General features: G+C 41.4%; 1 protein-coding gene across 3 annotated transcripts in view; it reads right to left on the reverse strand.

Annotated features, from left to right (window-relative positions):
• The window catches only part of Dgki (diacylglycerol kinase iota), a 453,557-nt gene that overhangs the window by 73,722 nt on the left and 367,297 nt on the right, over window positions 1–12,538 (reverse strand). For all 3 annotated transcript variants that reach the window (XM_052173449.1, XM_052173448.1, XM_052173450.1), the window contains exons 24-27: window positions 6,496–6,565; window positions 4,252–4,292; window positions 3,242–3,369; window positions 1,504–1,620 (exon numbers count right to left, since the gene is read on the reverse strand). In XM_052173449.1, the coding sequence (XP_052029409.1) occupies window positions 1,504–1,620; window positions 3,242–3,369; window positions 4,252–4,292; window positions 6,496–6,565 (356 nt within the window). The remainder of the gene's footprint in view (window positions 1–1,503; window positions 1,621–3,241; window positions 3,370–4,251; window positions 4,293–6,495; window positions 6,566–12,538) is intronic.

Genomic DNA, 12,538 nt, shown 5'->3' on the forward strand with positions numbered 1-12,538 from the left:
ATCCAAGACTCACACTCCGGAAATAGTATGACCCACCATTAGACTGCCTCTTCCCACATCAATTAACGTAATAAAGAAAATGCCTCACAGGCAGGCCTATAGGCCAACACAATTTAGACAATCCCACTCGAAGACTATTCTCAGGTGGTTCAAAAGTATGTCAAGGTAACAATTAAAATTACCATACCACTGTAGGGAAAAAAACTAGGGACAATATTGCATAAAGCACATCCCTACATTCAGAAATTGAGACAAAACAACAAATCCCAGTGGTCACACAATGAAAACCTGTACATCCTAACTAGTTAAAGCCTATGTTGTATGTCTTCAGGATGGAGTTCATAGGGGGATCTGACATACTCTTGTCTCCAGGAACAAAAATACTAGTTAAGTCACAGACCCATGTGCACAGTCTCAAGGTCTCACAAGGGAGAAAAAATAGAAGGTGGAGATCCACCAGGATGCTACATGCAGGGAAACCCAAGCCAAGTGTCAAGAGTGATACAGAGACATGAGATAGCTTAAGCCCCTCTGAAAACAGCTCTTGCTTCAGCCCCCTTTCCCCAGCAATCACAACAGCACAAACTCAAACAACAAGACCCAGCTCAGTAGCCCAGCTCTGGGCCCTCTGTCTGGCAGGCATGGTGTGCTCAGCAACAGGACTTAACTTCCACCTCTGGGTAAGAACCAAGGGCAGTAACAATAGCCTAGCCTATGGTGTTCTGTGTTGGGGTTTTATCTAACCTCCACCCCACACCTACCTGGCAATAGCCAGGTATGCCCTGCGCCAGAGATCTGGCCCAATATAAGAGGGGCTACTTGCTCCTCCTCTCCCTCTTTGCTCTCCGCTCTCCCACACTCTCTCACCTCTCTGCCCCCGGGGCTCTTCCCCGCTCCACGTGGTCATGGCCGGCCTCCACTCTCTCTATTCTCTCTCTCTCTCTCTCTCTCTCTCTCTCTCTCTCTCTCTCTCTCTCTCTCTCTCTCTCTCTCTCTCTCTCCCACTAACTCCCATCCCCTACTCTGAATAAACTATTCTATACCATGTCTGTATGTGTGTGGTCCCTCAGGGGCAGAGGGGCCCAGGCAAGGGCCCGCCTGGACACGTTCCCCCACGCCGCCTAGCCACACTCACCTAACCCCCTATACTCCCCCTTTTAAGCCCTTTCATCTTGTTGCTGAAAGTCCTTTCATTCTGAGAATCCCTGACCAGCAACTCAAGAGAGGGCTTCTCATGCCTCCTGTGGTTTTTGTCAGATAGTTTATGGCTCTTATACAAGTAATATCATTCAGATTGAACAGGCTACACACCACCACCACCACCACCACCACCACCACCACCACCACGAACAAAAACAACAACAATTAATAAAAAAGAGATCGTGAATTTGAAAGAAAGCAAGGGGGTTATAAGGGAGAGTATGGAGGGAGCAAAGACCAGGGGAAATGATGCAACTATATTACAATCTCAAAGCAATAATTATAAAACAGCAGGAGACTCACTGTAGCACTCTGGAGTGGCTGAAGTCTTTCAGATCTGAGTCCTCATAGTGGGGTGTGATCATCCCACTGTCACTCAGCATACGTTTCCTCAGGGAAGGGTTCCACCAGTCAGACAGCCTGGGGCAAAAATGGCACCAGAAAAAAAAACTGTACATCTTACTCTGCATCTCTCTCATAATGATTTGTCTTAAACGTGAGAATAGGAATCCAATTTTTACTAGATACATACTTCGTATTCATCATTTCTCAAACAGCCCTGAAAGTAGCTTGTATGATTTTAACTTTTATATTGATGAGGCATTGATTTGAGGATGAAGCCATTTTATTACATGTGACATGAGTAAATAATTAAAGGAGCCAGGCACAGAAATATAATTTAGAAAACGAGAAAGCCCAAACTTGTTCTTAGCATCTTTGTTTCCTGAAGGCACTACAGCTAAGAAATAAGGAATCAAGGGTGGATTTATGGTCTAATGGATTTTCAGATCAGTTTGTGTTTGGATTTAAGTGACAAAACTCTAACCAAAGAGAAAGCTGTCCCTTTGGGTGATTCCTTGGCATAGAAAGAAGAAAAAGCCCAAAGCTACCTTAACAGATGGTTCCATCCTCATCAAATAAATGAGTCCTTGTAATGTGAGTGGACTCTAGGCACCAGCATCTGCCTCTTCTTCAGCAGGGCACAGCATCAGACTGGATCCTCTCTGGGAGGGCACTTGTTTATGCTCTATCATTACGGACATACAATGTATGTTTGCTGTAAGTGTCGTATATGCTGTCGTGGGCAACCTGTATTTCAGCCATCACTCCCATATATCAGGGAGCTACTATCTATTTGTCTTATACTTTGCAAGGACAGAGACATTTATTATGTTTTTAGTTTTGCACTATTTTCTCTCACATATTTACACTAGTATCTGATGTATAACAACTCCCAACAAGTATTTTTGAATTGTTAAAAGCTTTTTAAATAACTTAGACATGGTATAAGATCCTGATTTCTTTAGTAAACTCATCACATAGTGGGCACTGTGATTTTACTATTAATATAACTATAATATCATTTGCTTTAGGAACTTGGGTATGTGGGAATGCTTGAATGATTTTCTTTGTAAACTTTTCTACTAATTTTCAGTTTTGACTTAGTTTCAAACATTCTTTTTAAAAAGATTTATCTTAATTATATGTGTATATATATATATATATCAGTGTGTATTTATGTGTGGTTATGTACACATGTGAGTCTAGGTGCCTGCATAGTCCAGAAGAAGCCATCAGTCTCCCTGAAGCTGGAATATAGTGGTATAGACACCCAATGTGAGGGATGGGAACTAAACTCAGGTCCTCTGCAAGAAAAGTACATGCTCTTTAACTGCTGAGCCATCTGTCCAATCCCCTCAAATAGTGTTTTAGTACAATAATCTGTATTGTTTTTCTTTAGTGTTACTCAAATTTGGGGGTAATATAAGCTGCCTATTTAAACTATATGCAAATGAGCATGAAGTACTTTGATAACAATAACCAAAAAAACCAAAACACTGGAGGAAAAAATATATTTCTATAAAATGGGACAAATATAGAATCAAGTGCCTTTACTTTACTTGACTTTAAGGAAACATCAATAAATCTAATATTCTAAATGTTTTTATGTCATTAGAATATCAAGTCCAAAGCCAAAGGAGATATGGAGTGATCTCCATAGCCAGCCAAGGTGGCACCAACAGAGGGAAAACACACTCACCCAGAAGCCTGTTCAACCACCAGGTCAGGCATTCCTGGAGGTGTCCCTGCCTGCTGTGACACCACCATATCTGGGTCCAGAATAAAAATCTCATCATGAGAAATCTCCATCACAAAGTGCAAATGTTCCTAAGGGAGGAAAGCAAACCTGTCAAGGTATTGGCATTACTAACCTCAGAATAACAGACCCAAAAATGCTTGGTCTCAAGGTGAAGTGAACTGTGCAACACCAAATAATTTCACTGTTTGAGCAGGATCTTGAGCACCTGCCATCCCTCCCTGACTTTATAGAGTCCCAGGCAGAGGAGAAAGGGCAGAGATGAACCTGCCTGGTTCAGGACTCATACCTAACCGGGATCTTGACTACAGGAGTAGAAATGATCTTTCCCCTGCTTCTTCCCAGATGCTATCAAAGATGTTACAGCCCACAGGTACTTGGTCCAATATAAGTACATGACAGCTCAGACTTCTGCCCCACAATGTGGCCAAAGTTAAGTGGCAATGGTTAAGAAAGAGTCAGTTTTCAATAGGTTTAATACCACATAGTATATTTCCAGAAAAATATGAATAGTGGGAGTTGTTAAGCTTGAGTAGACATAATTTTTCCTCATTATTAAATATGAGAGAGAATTAATAAAGCAAATCTACTATAACACACACACACACACACACACACACAAATTAGCCAAAAATACCTTTAAAAAACATAAGGTTTCCTTTGGCCAGAGTACAAGTTCCTTGTAAAAGAAAACTTCAAGGGCAGAACTGTAATAATAATTGTCATCCAAGTTATTATCTATGCTCCCTTGACACGTCAAACCATTTCATCGAGCCCGTAAGTCATAAAACACATGCAGACAAAAAGCATTGTGGCTTAGAGTATAACCACCATCCTATAATCTGGGAATGCTTTCATCTTTTCAATAGAAAAAAATCTATGAGACTAGCTACCAACATGTTGTATTAACTTGGGGACATTTCACTTTCTTCAATAATCTGGAAAGAACTTACCTGAGATCTGTCTATTCGATAAAAGCGGTCAGCAGAAGTTGCTAAGGGGAAAAAAATATACAGGGCATTTAGAATCACTTATATTTGTTACCGGATTCACAGCCTTCCTTTCTACCTCACTGTTAATCAAAATCTTTGTATTATAAACACATGGCATGGGTGTCCAGTTTCTAAATCTCTTGCTAAAAAGTCACCACTTCCATGCTTTGGCCACTGCTATTCTAGTGCTCCTAAACCCCTCTAGCCACACAGTTACCTGTATCTTCTTTGTCTTTAAACTATAATTCGAATGCCTCAGTCTACATGAAACTGTGACAGGGCAAACAGTGCAGAGGGTCCTCCATCTTTGAATTCCTGCTGAGGCCCTTTCATGATTAAGTAGTATTTGATCTCCTTAGGTCAAAATGCCCTAGCTAAGTTACCTGCTTCTGTAATTGCTGGCACAGCACCCCCTCCTCCAACTAACTGCTTCTCTTTGCTTCTGTGAAATTGCTTGCTTACACGAAGTCATACCTACAGCTGCTGACTGAGATGCCAGGACTTGGGTTTTGCCTCACAATCCCTGTGCTCTGTACATTCTGTGCTACAGTTAGGTCCTGAAGGCCTGAGTATAGTCGTCCCAGATGGCAGGAATAAAGACTTTCCATTGTCTAATACACCGTGTCTGGGTGGTAATCTCTGATGGGATCTTCATAACAAAACTGTTCTCCATTCCAACTGCTAACAGCACAAAGTCTGTTGCTCCTAAACCTTACACACATGACAGGTTGCTTAAACCCCTGACAGAGATAGTTTCAAAGATGGCTCTGAGACAAAAGGGCCTGCATCTTTAAAGGGCTCTCTTTTATTTATTCTAGTGTGTCTCCACGAATTAGCACAGGACTTTAACTGAGGGGAGAACTGAATATTCTATTAAGTAAAGAAATCTAAGAAAGATATTATAGACAGACTTCCCAGTAATGTGACTTTCATTTTGGAAAACAACTTGAAGATGCAGGCCAGAGACCATATATGGCCCCAAAGAAATCATTTTCCTTGCACACTCTGCCTCTAGAGACATGTCTGAAGGAAGCCATGAAAAGTAAAAATTATTATTTAGGCAATCTCTAAATGGGATTGTGCTGTGTCTGTTTAAGAAAGAAAACATCTGAAGTAAAACATAAGGTGTTTTTGAACACCCTATGTATTTGCATTTGATTCTTCTTAATATAAAATATTTTTAAAAATGCTTTTCCTTATTTTAATGTAACAGAGCCCAAATAAACGAGGTTTTTTTTTTAACAAAACAGATCAAAAGCAATACGAAATATAGAGCACGACATAGAAAAGGATGCAAATATTTGCTTTGAATCACAAGCTTTAAAAGTAATTCTCTGGCTTCCTCCAGCAGCAGATGGGAGTGGGTGTAACAGGGATTGGAGGGAGATCGTCAGTCAGCTGATCTAGGAATGGAAACCTGTATCCTGGTTGATGTGTGTTAGAGTTAGTAGCTACCTGTGCCTGTCTGTGCAATTAACCCGTATTCCTTCCATCCCTACATCCTTGAAGATGAGCATCCTAATAAACAAAGGGCCATCAGCAAGAACACTGTCTCCGTGCACACAACATGCACTTCAGCTGGCTGCCCCGGGTGGTAGATAAGCAGGAATGTATAGAGATGAAGATGCATTGCAGTGTAGATAATTAGGTGGAAAATTGAAATTCGACAGCATCTAGGAAAGTGAAAAATTCATGAGACGGCAGTCGGGCAGACTCATTAGATGCTCACATGATAACTGACCCCATTATGTGCACAATAGGTCACACTCAGCAGAAAAGTTACAGACGCAAGTGGGACTCTCTGTTTCCCGCATATGTGTGCACTATACCGAAATGACAGTCTCAGAAAACTAACATAAAATCCCAAGACATGGAAGTAATACAGGAATTAGTATGTATACTAATAACTAGTATCTATAATCTTGTGATTATAGACTGTAGGTGTTGGCCCACACTACTCTGAAGCAGACACCCAAGGCTTTCAGGAAAGGAAGGTGGTGATAAAGGCAGTGTCAGCTTAAACAATTTGATGCTAAGATGCTTTGAGGGAAGAGACTCGAGGAAAGGTCCAGTAACATCAGCAAGTCTACACCACTGAAATGTAAATGCCAGTCACAGGAAGGCTTTATGAAGTACAGCTGAGTCAGCCACACCTTGTCCTGCTGCCTCCCCTGCCCAGTCTCTGCCAGGTTCCCAAACACTCACCATCTAGGAAGCACCACCGTGGGGATAGCCTCTGAGCTGAGAGCGCCCTGGGGAAGGAGGTTTCTTGGTCCTAGAAAGAGATACACACATTCTCATGGCTCCACTTAAATGATAAAAGCTGCCTTCTCTCCACTCCCTTCCACACCACATACTTAGGTAAGTGGGCAGTCTCTTCTCAATGAAATACTAAAGCAAAGCCAGACCAAGTCCTGCTACGTACTACACAGAAATGCAACTCAGTTCATGCTGTGTTGTGAGGCTGTCTCTGCCCTCAGCCTTGCCCACCTGTGACAGTATAGGGAAGGAAGGAATTCTGGTGTCAGGCTGTCCACAGGAAACTCATTCCTCCCCAGGACCATCCACTAGGCTTCTCTTTTCAAAGACAGCCAATACTTAACCTTACTTGAGCCACAGGCTCTCACGCATTCTTTCCTCTAGTGTAAGATGAAAATATTTCCTCTCCAAAATTAAGCATGTTTTATAGTCTCCCTTCATCCCCAGCTTGCAGAAAAACTTCCTTCTGTAGCATTATTAAAATCCATTGTAGAACTCAAGTCATTCTGCAACCATTCTTTCCTCTGTCTAAAAGCAACTGGCCCCCAACTGATGGTATTTCATCTTCTTGACAACGCTCTTCCTATTCTTTTCTTTCCTCTTTTTTTTTCAAGACAAGATTTCTCCATACACCTCTGGCTATCCCGAAACTCACTCTGTAACGGGCTGGCCTTGAACTTACAGAGATTAGCCTGTCTTTACCTCTGAGTGCTGGGATTAAAGGCATGTACTGCCACTGTTGGCTCTGATCATTTTCTTTCTTTTTTTATTTTATTTTATTTATTCACAATCCAGCCATTGACACGCCCCCCCCATCACCCTCTCCCACAGTTCCTTATCCCATTACTTCTCCCCCTGCCTCCCTGGGGCCTCAAGTCTCTCCAGGATTAGGCACATCTTCTCCCACTGAGTCCAGACCAGGCAGTCCTCTACTATATATGTATTGGGGGCCTTGGACTAGCTGCTGTATACTGCCTGGTTGGTAGCTCAGTCTCTAGGAGCTCATGGGAGGAGGGGGGCTAGTTGAGACTGCTAGTCTTCTTATGGGGTCACCCTCCTCTTCCCCTTCTTCAGTCCTTCCCTCAATCAAACCATAGGGGTCCCTGACTTCAGTCCAATGGTTGGGTATAAGTATCTGCTTCTGCCTCAGGCAGCTGCTGGTTGGACTTCTCAGAGAACAGCCATGTTAGGCTCCTGCCACGTATGTCCTTTGGGGTCTGGGTTGCCTCACTCGGAACTATACTTTCTAATTCTATCAATTTGCTGCAAAATTCATGATGTCCTTATTCTTAATAGCTAAATAGTATTCCATGGTGTAAATGAACCACATTTTTATTCTTTGTTTGAGAGACATCTGGGTTGGTTCCTGCTTTTGGCTTTTACAAGTAAGGCCCCTATGAACAAACCTGATCTTGTCTGATAATATTCTTAATCATCCCTTCAAACTGCTGAAACATACATTCTGTCCCAATCACCTCCAACTCCCAGGTACAGATTTAATCGTCCCTTGAAATCAGTCCTTCAGAATCTCCCCAGAGAATACCAAGAACAGCTCCACCCTCTTCCTGATTTAATATTCTCAGTCTTCACATTTCCTTGGAGTCATTGAAACTCTAACACTGTTTTAATTTTTCAAAATTAAAAGAAAATTATGTCATTTTTCCTTTTTCCCTTTCTCCCTCCAACTCCTCTCATGTTGAGCAGAGAGAGCAGAAGGCCTCTCTGTTCTCTCTAACTTAATTGCCTCTGGCCTATTTTCTCTAACTAATAATGATTAATATATACTGTTGCTTGTACATATATAATTTCAAGGATGACCATTTGGTATTGGATAACCAATTGGGGGGCTGTACTTAGAGTATACGTTCTTAGGCTCTCCGCATTTCTTGGTTGCCTGGAGTTCTTTGTGTAGGGTTGGGGGCCTCTAAGCAAGTCTGATGGTGTCATCCGGGTCTTGTTGACTTTTGACAAGAGATTAAAAGAGTGAGCTGAAGCCTAGCAGTGGAAAAGTGAGGACCATCTCCTTGTGCTTTCAAATATGCAAAAGCATCTCCCTCTGTAATTGTTCACTAATGAGTACCAGGGAAGAGTGCCTTATAGTTTACAACAACACGTGACTTGGAGCCTTGCAATACTAGTTGAAAGTAAAATTAAACTCATTAATGGAAATGCCACAAGTAAGGTGGGCAGTCCTCTGTGGAGAAGCTACTGGGAACCAGACTGCCCCTGAAGATTTGAAAGTTTCAGTTACAGGGACATCCACAGAGGGCAGATGTGCTGGATAAAGACTTGGGAATGGAAACCACAGGGGTGGATGGTGTGATGTGTACAGATAAGACAGGGAAGGCTCTCCTAGCAATGGCATAGGAGAGATGACAAGAGCCAGTCAGAGTCCACCAGGGCTTCCTCCTGATTTAGGCAACTCTGCAAGTACCTCACTAGATCTTCAGGCAGTACAAGCCAGGAACAGCAAGCCACACCAATGGATGCGTGTTACAAACATAGGCTGCAGCTCTGCAGAAAGCTACAGTGGACCCCACAATCTAACATGCCATTCAGAAGAATATGATGTGTGGTGAAGAACCACGGGTCTTAGCAGAGCAAAATAGATCCATCTTAGCACCAGACCCCTTATCTAGACAGAATTTTCAAGTTTTCTGCTCAGATGGATCCTATAAATCAAAGAATTGATAAAGGGAAAATTGGCCTCCCTCAGGGCTGTCACAGAAATGTATCTCCATACATCTGATTTGCTAAAGCAACGGATGCAGCTCTCAAGCTGGCTTTGTCAACTTGCTAGCTGAGCTAAAAGAAATCTCAGCATCTGCTCTCTGTCTGCGTTTATGAGAACTATGCTTAATGCTTTGAGAATTGTATTTTGACACATGATATCTGGATCTAAAGAAACTTAAGGCCCTTAATATACGTTATAAAATGTGTTATGCTGCCAATACCTCACAGGTTTTTGTAATAAAAATTTCATATATCTATGAAATTTATACTCAGATAGCCTGGGTACTTTCTGAATCTTAATACTATTTTCTGTAAAGAACACCCAAGTGAGAGAGTATAGGCATAGTATAGGCACACGTGTACACACACACACACACACACTAAATATTTGTAAGAATACTTGTGAAAATTTTGTGCTAATTTTGCAGGCCCACATGTATATGCATTTCCCAAGGGAGGGAAACTCTGCTGTCTATAGATTATCAGAGTAATCTGACATTCCTGAAAGGTTAAAACAATCCAAAGTTTAAAAGTCAACAACTCAAAATTTAGGTAAAAAGATATTCAACACAATAAGAATCTCTACATCAGCAGAAACATCTTAAAATATCCAAAGTCTCAAAAGCAGGAACTGTGGTTTCAAAATTACAGGTTATTTTGTCCAAGGCTGTGGCTATTTCTTTAGTGGGAAATTGAGTCAGTTTCCGTCCTTCGAGTCAATGCCATTTTTGCTCGTTTCTATCATCATCCCTCCAAAATGTTTCTGATTAGAGCCTTACATTCTATAGATCGTCATTAAATTTTCAATTGTGTCTATTTATCTTATATGTATGGGTGTTTTGCCTGCATGTCTACCTGTGCACCATATGCATACCTGGTGCCAATAAAGACCAGAAGAGGGCATCACATCTCTTGAAACTGACGTTATAATTAGTTATGAGCTGCTATGTATGTGCTCGGAACTGGACCTTTACCTATTAAGCCATCTCTCCTGTCTCCTTTATTGTCATTTTTTAAAGGAGGAAAGATTTACATTGAACAACACATTCTTAATAACTAAAGTTGAATAGTAAAGACAATATAGGGATCTGAGTTAAAAAAATCAATTTCACTAAAAAGAAAATGAGATACCTTCTTAGTGAATAAAGATTTGGCTGTAATTTCAGAGGCTGTTAAAAAACACACAAATACACACACACACACACACACACAGAGAGAGAGAGAGAGAGAGAGAGAGAGAGAGAGAGAGAGAGGCAGACAGACAGATCTAACTTCTCTGTGATGCCTCCCTGAAACAGATTTGTACTTTGTCTAAGTGAGCTCATAAAAGGATAGCTATTAGCATAATGAGGTCTTATGCCATGGTCATTAGAATTCTAAAGAGATGTAATTAATATACTCTTAGCTATACACTGAATTAAACTACTTGCATTTCTTAAATAAGAACATCTGGAGGGCTGAGGAGGGAGCTCAGGGGAAAGTGGTTGTCATGCAAGCACAGGGACGTGAGTTCAGATCCCCAGACCCAGGGTAAGAGCTGGACACTGCTGTGTGTTCCCCTATCCCCAGCACCGACGGGCAGAGACATGCACTCTGGAGCATATGTCTAGCAGAAATGGCAAGCTCTAGTTTCAGTGAGAGACCCTGCTTCAAAGATTAAGACGAAGGCAGGAGACTAGCATGGCTGTCCTCTGAGAGGCTCTTCCAGTAGCTGACTGAGACAGATGCAGATACTCACAGCCAACCACTGAACTGAGGTTGAAGACCCCCATGGAAGAGTTAGGGGAGGAGTAAAGGAGCCAAAGGCAATGGAAACCCTGCAGGAAGAACAACAGTGTCAACCAACCAGGACCCCTGGGTCCACATTCCTCTCCCTATGGCATCTAAGTGCACTCCAAAGACAGGACTGTGTTTTTTGTTATATCAACTTATGTCTGATGAGATGATTATGATGATGATGGTGATGATGGAGGGGGAGGAGGAGAGGGAGGAGGAAGAAGATGAGGAAAAGGAGGAAGAGGAAAGGGAGGAAGAGGAGGAGGAGGAAAAGGAGGAGGAGGAGGAAAAGGAGGAGGAGGAGGAGGAGGAGGAGGAGGAGGAGGAGGAGGAGGAGAAGAAGAAGAAGAAGAAGAAGAAGAAGAAGAAGAAGAAGAAGAAGAAGAAGAAGAAGAAGAAGAAGAAGAAGATGATGATGGAGGAAGAGAAACGAAAGAGTCTATGATCTAGCTTCAGTTAAGCATCAAGGCCAGAGAAGTAGAACCAAAATACCAGCTTTGACAGTCAGGACAATCCCAGCTCTGTCAACTACCAGCTAAGAGCATCTAGGGAGGAATCTTATCTAGTTTGTGTCTCAAATGCCTTGTTTGTATTACAGCCCTTGTAGAATTTATCCTGAAGTATCACTGAGAAGTTAATGAAATGTATAAAATACTTGACTTGGCAGTTCAATGATGCTACAGACTTGTAAATATCTAAGGCTAGCAATGCCGAGAGACAGTACATAAAATCATGTCAGCTAAGGCAATTTCACCTATAGTCACATAAGGAGCTCATGGGACACTGGCTATGTTGTCAACTAGACACTGGGCATGGTGCTACCCCTGGCCTACTGGTGCATCTAACTCAGATGAAGAAGGATCAAGGAAAAACAAAAGTTGTCTCTGAGTAGACATGAAAAAAAAGAAGGACATTAAACAAAGGCTGGAATCATTTTGTTTGTTGGTTTGGTCTTTCCATAGATCGTCTTATTCAGCAACTCCACGTTTTTTGTACCATATGAGAGCAATGTGGTTACTTTAGAAATGGGGCATTAGCCTCCAAGGCAAAACAAATATCACCTATTACTGACGGCAATGCTTTTCTTTTTCTTTTCTTTTTTTTATTTTTATTAAACTAATAAAATTTACTTGAAATATACAACTCAGTATTGACATTTTTTAAGTCATCAAAGTTATAATAGTTAATGCCTCTTAAATATACATGATGTCTTCTGAAGCTAAAAATAATATGTATTCAACCGATTTTTAAAATCTATTTGGAACATTAAATATAATAGAAGTGGAAAAGATCTCTTATGACATCACCTATGAAAGGAAACTGTGAAAAGTTCCTGATTAGATAGAAACCATTCCATCTCCAAGGGCGAATACTCAGTGTAACTGTGGCTTCATAGAATGTATTGGGTAGTGTTCCTTCTGTTTCTATTTTGTGGGATAGTTTGAAGAATGTTGGTATTAAGTCTTCCTTGAAGGTCTGA

Source organism: Apodemus sylvaticus, chromosome 2, assembly GCF_947179515.1.
Source record: "Apodemus sylvaticus chromosome 2, mApoSyl1.1, whole genome shotgun sequence".
In the NCBI taxonomy this organism is placed as follows: Eukaryota; Metazoa; Chordata; class Mammalia; order Rodentia; family Muridae; genus Apodemus; species Apodemus sylvaticus.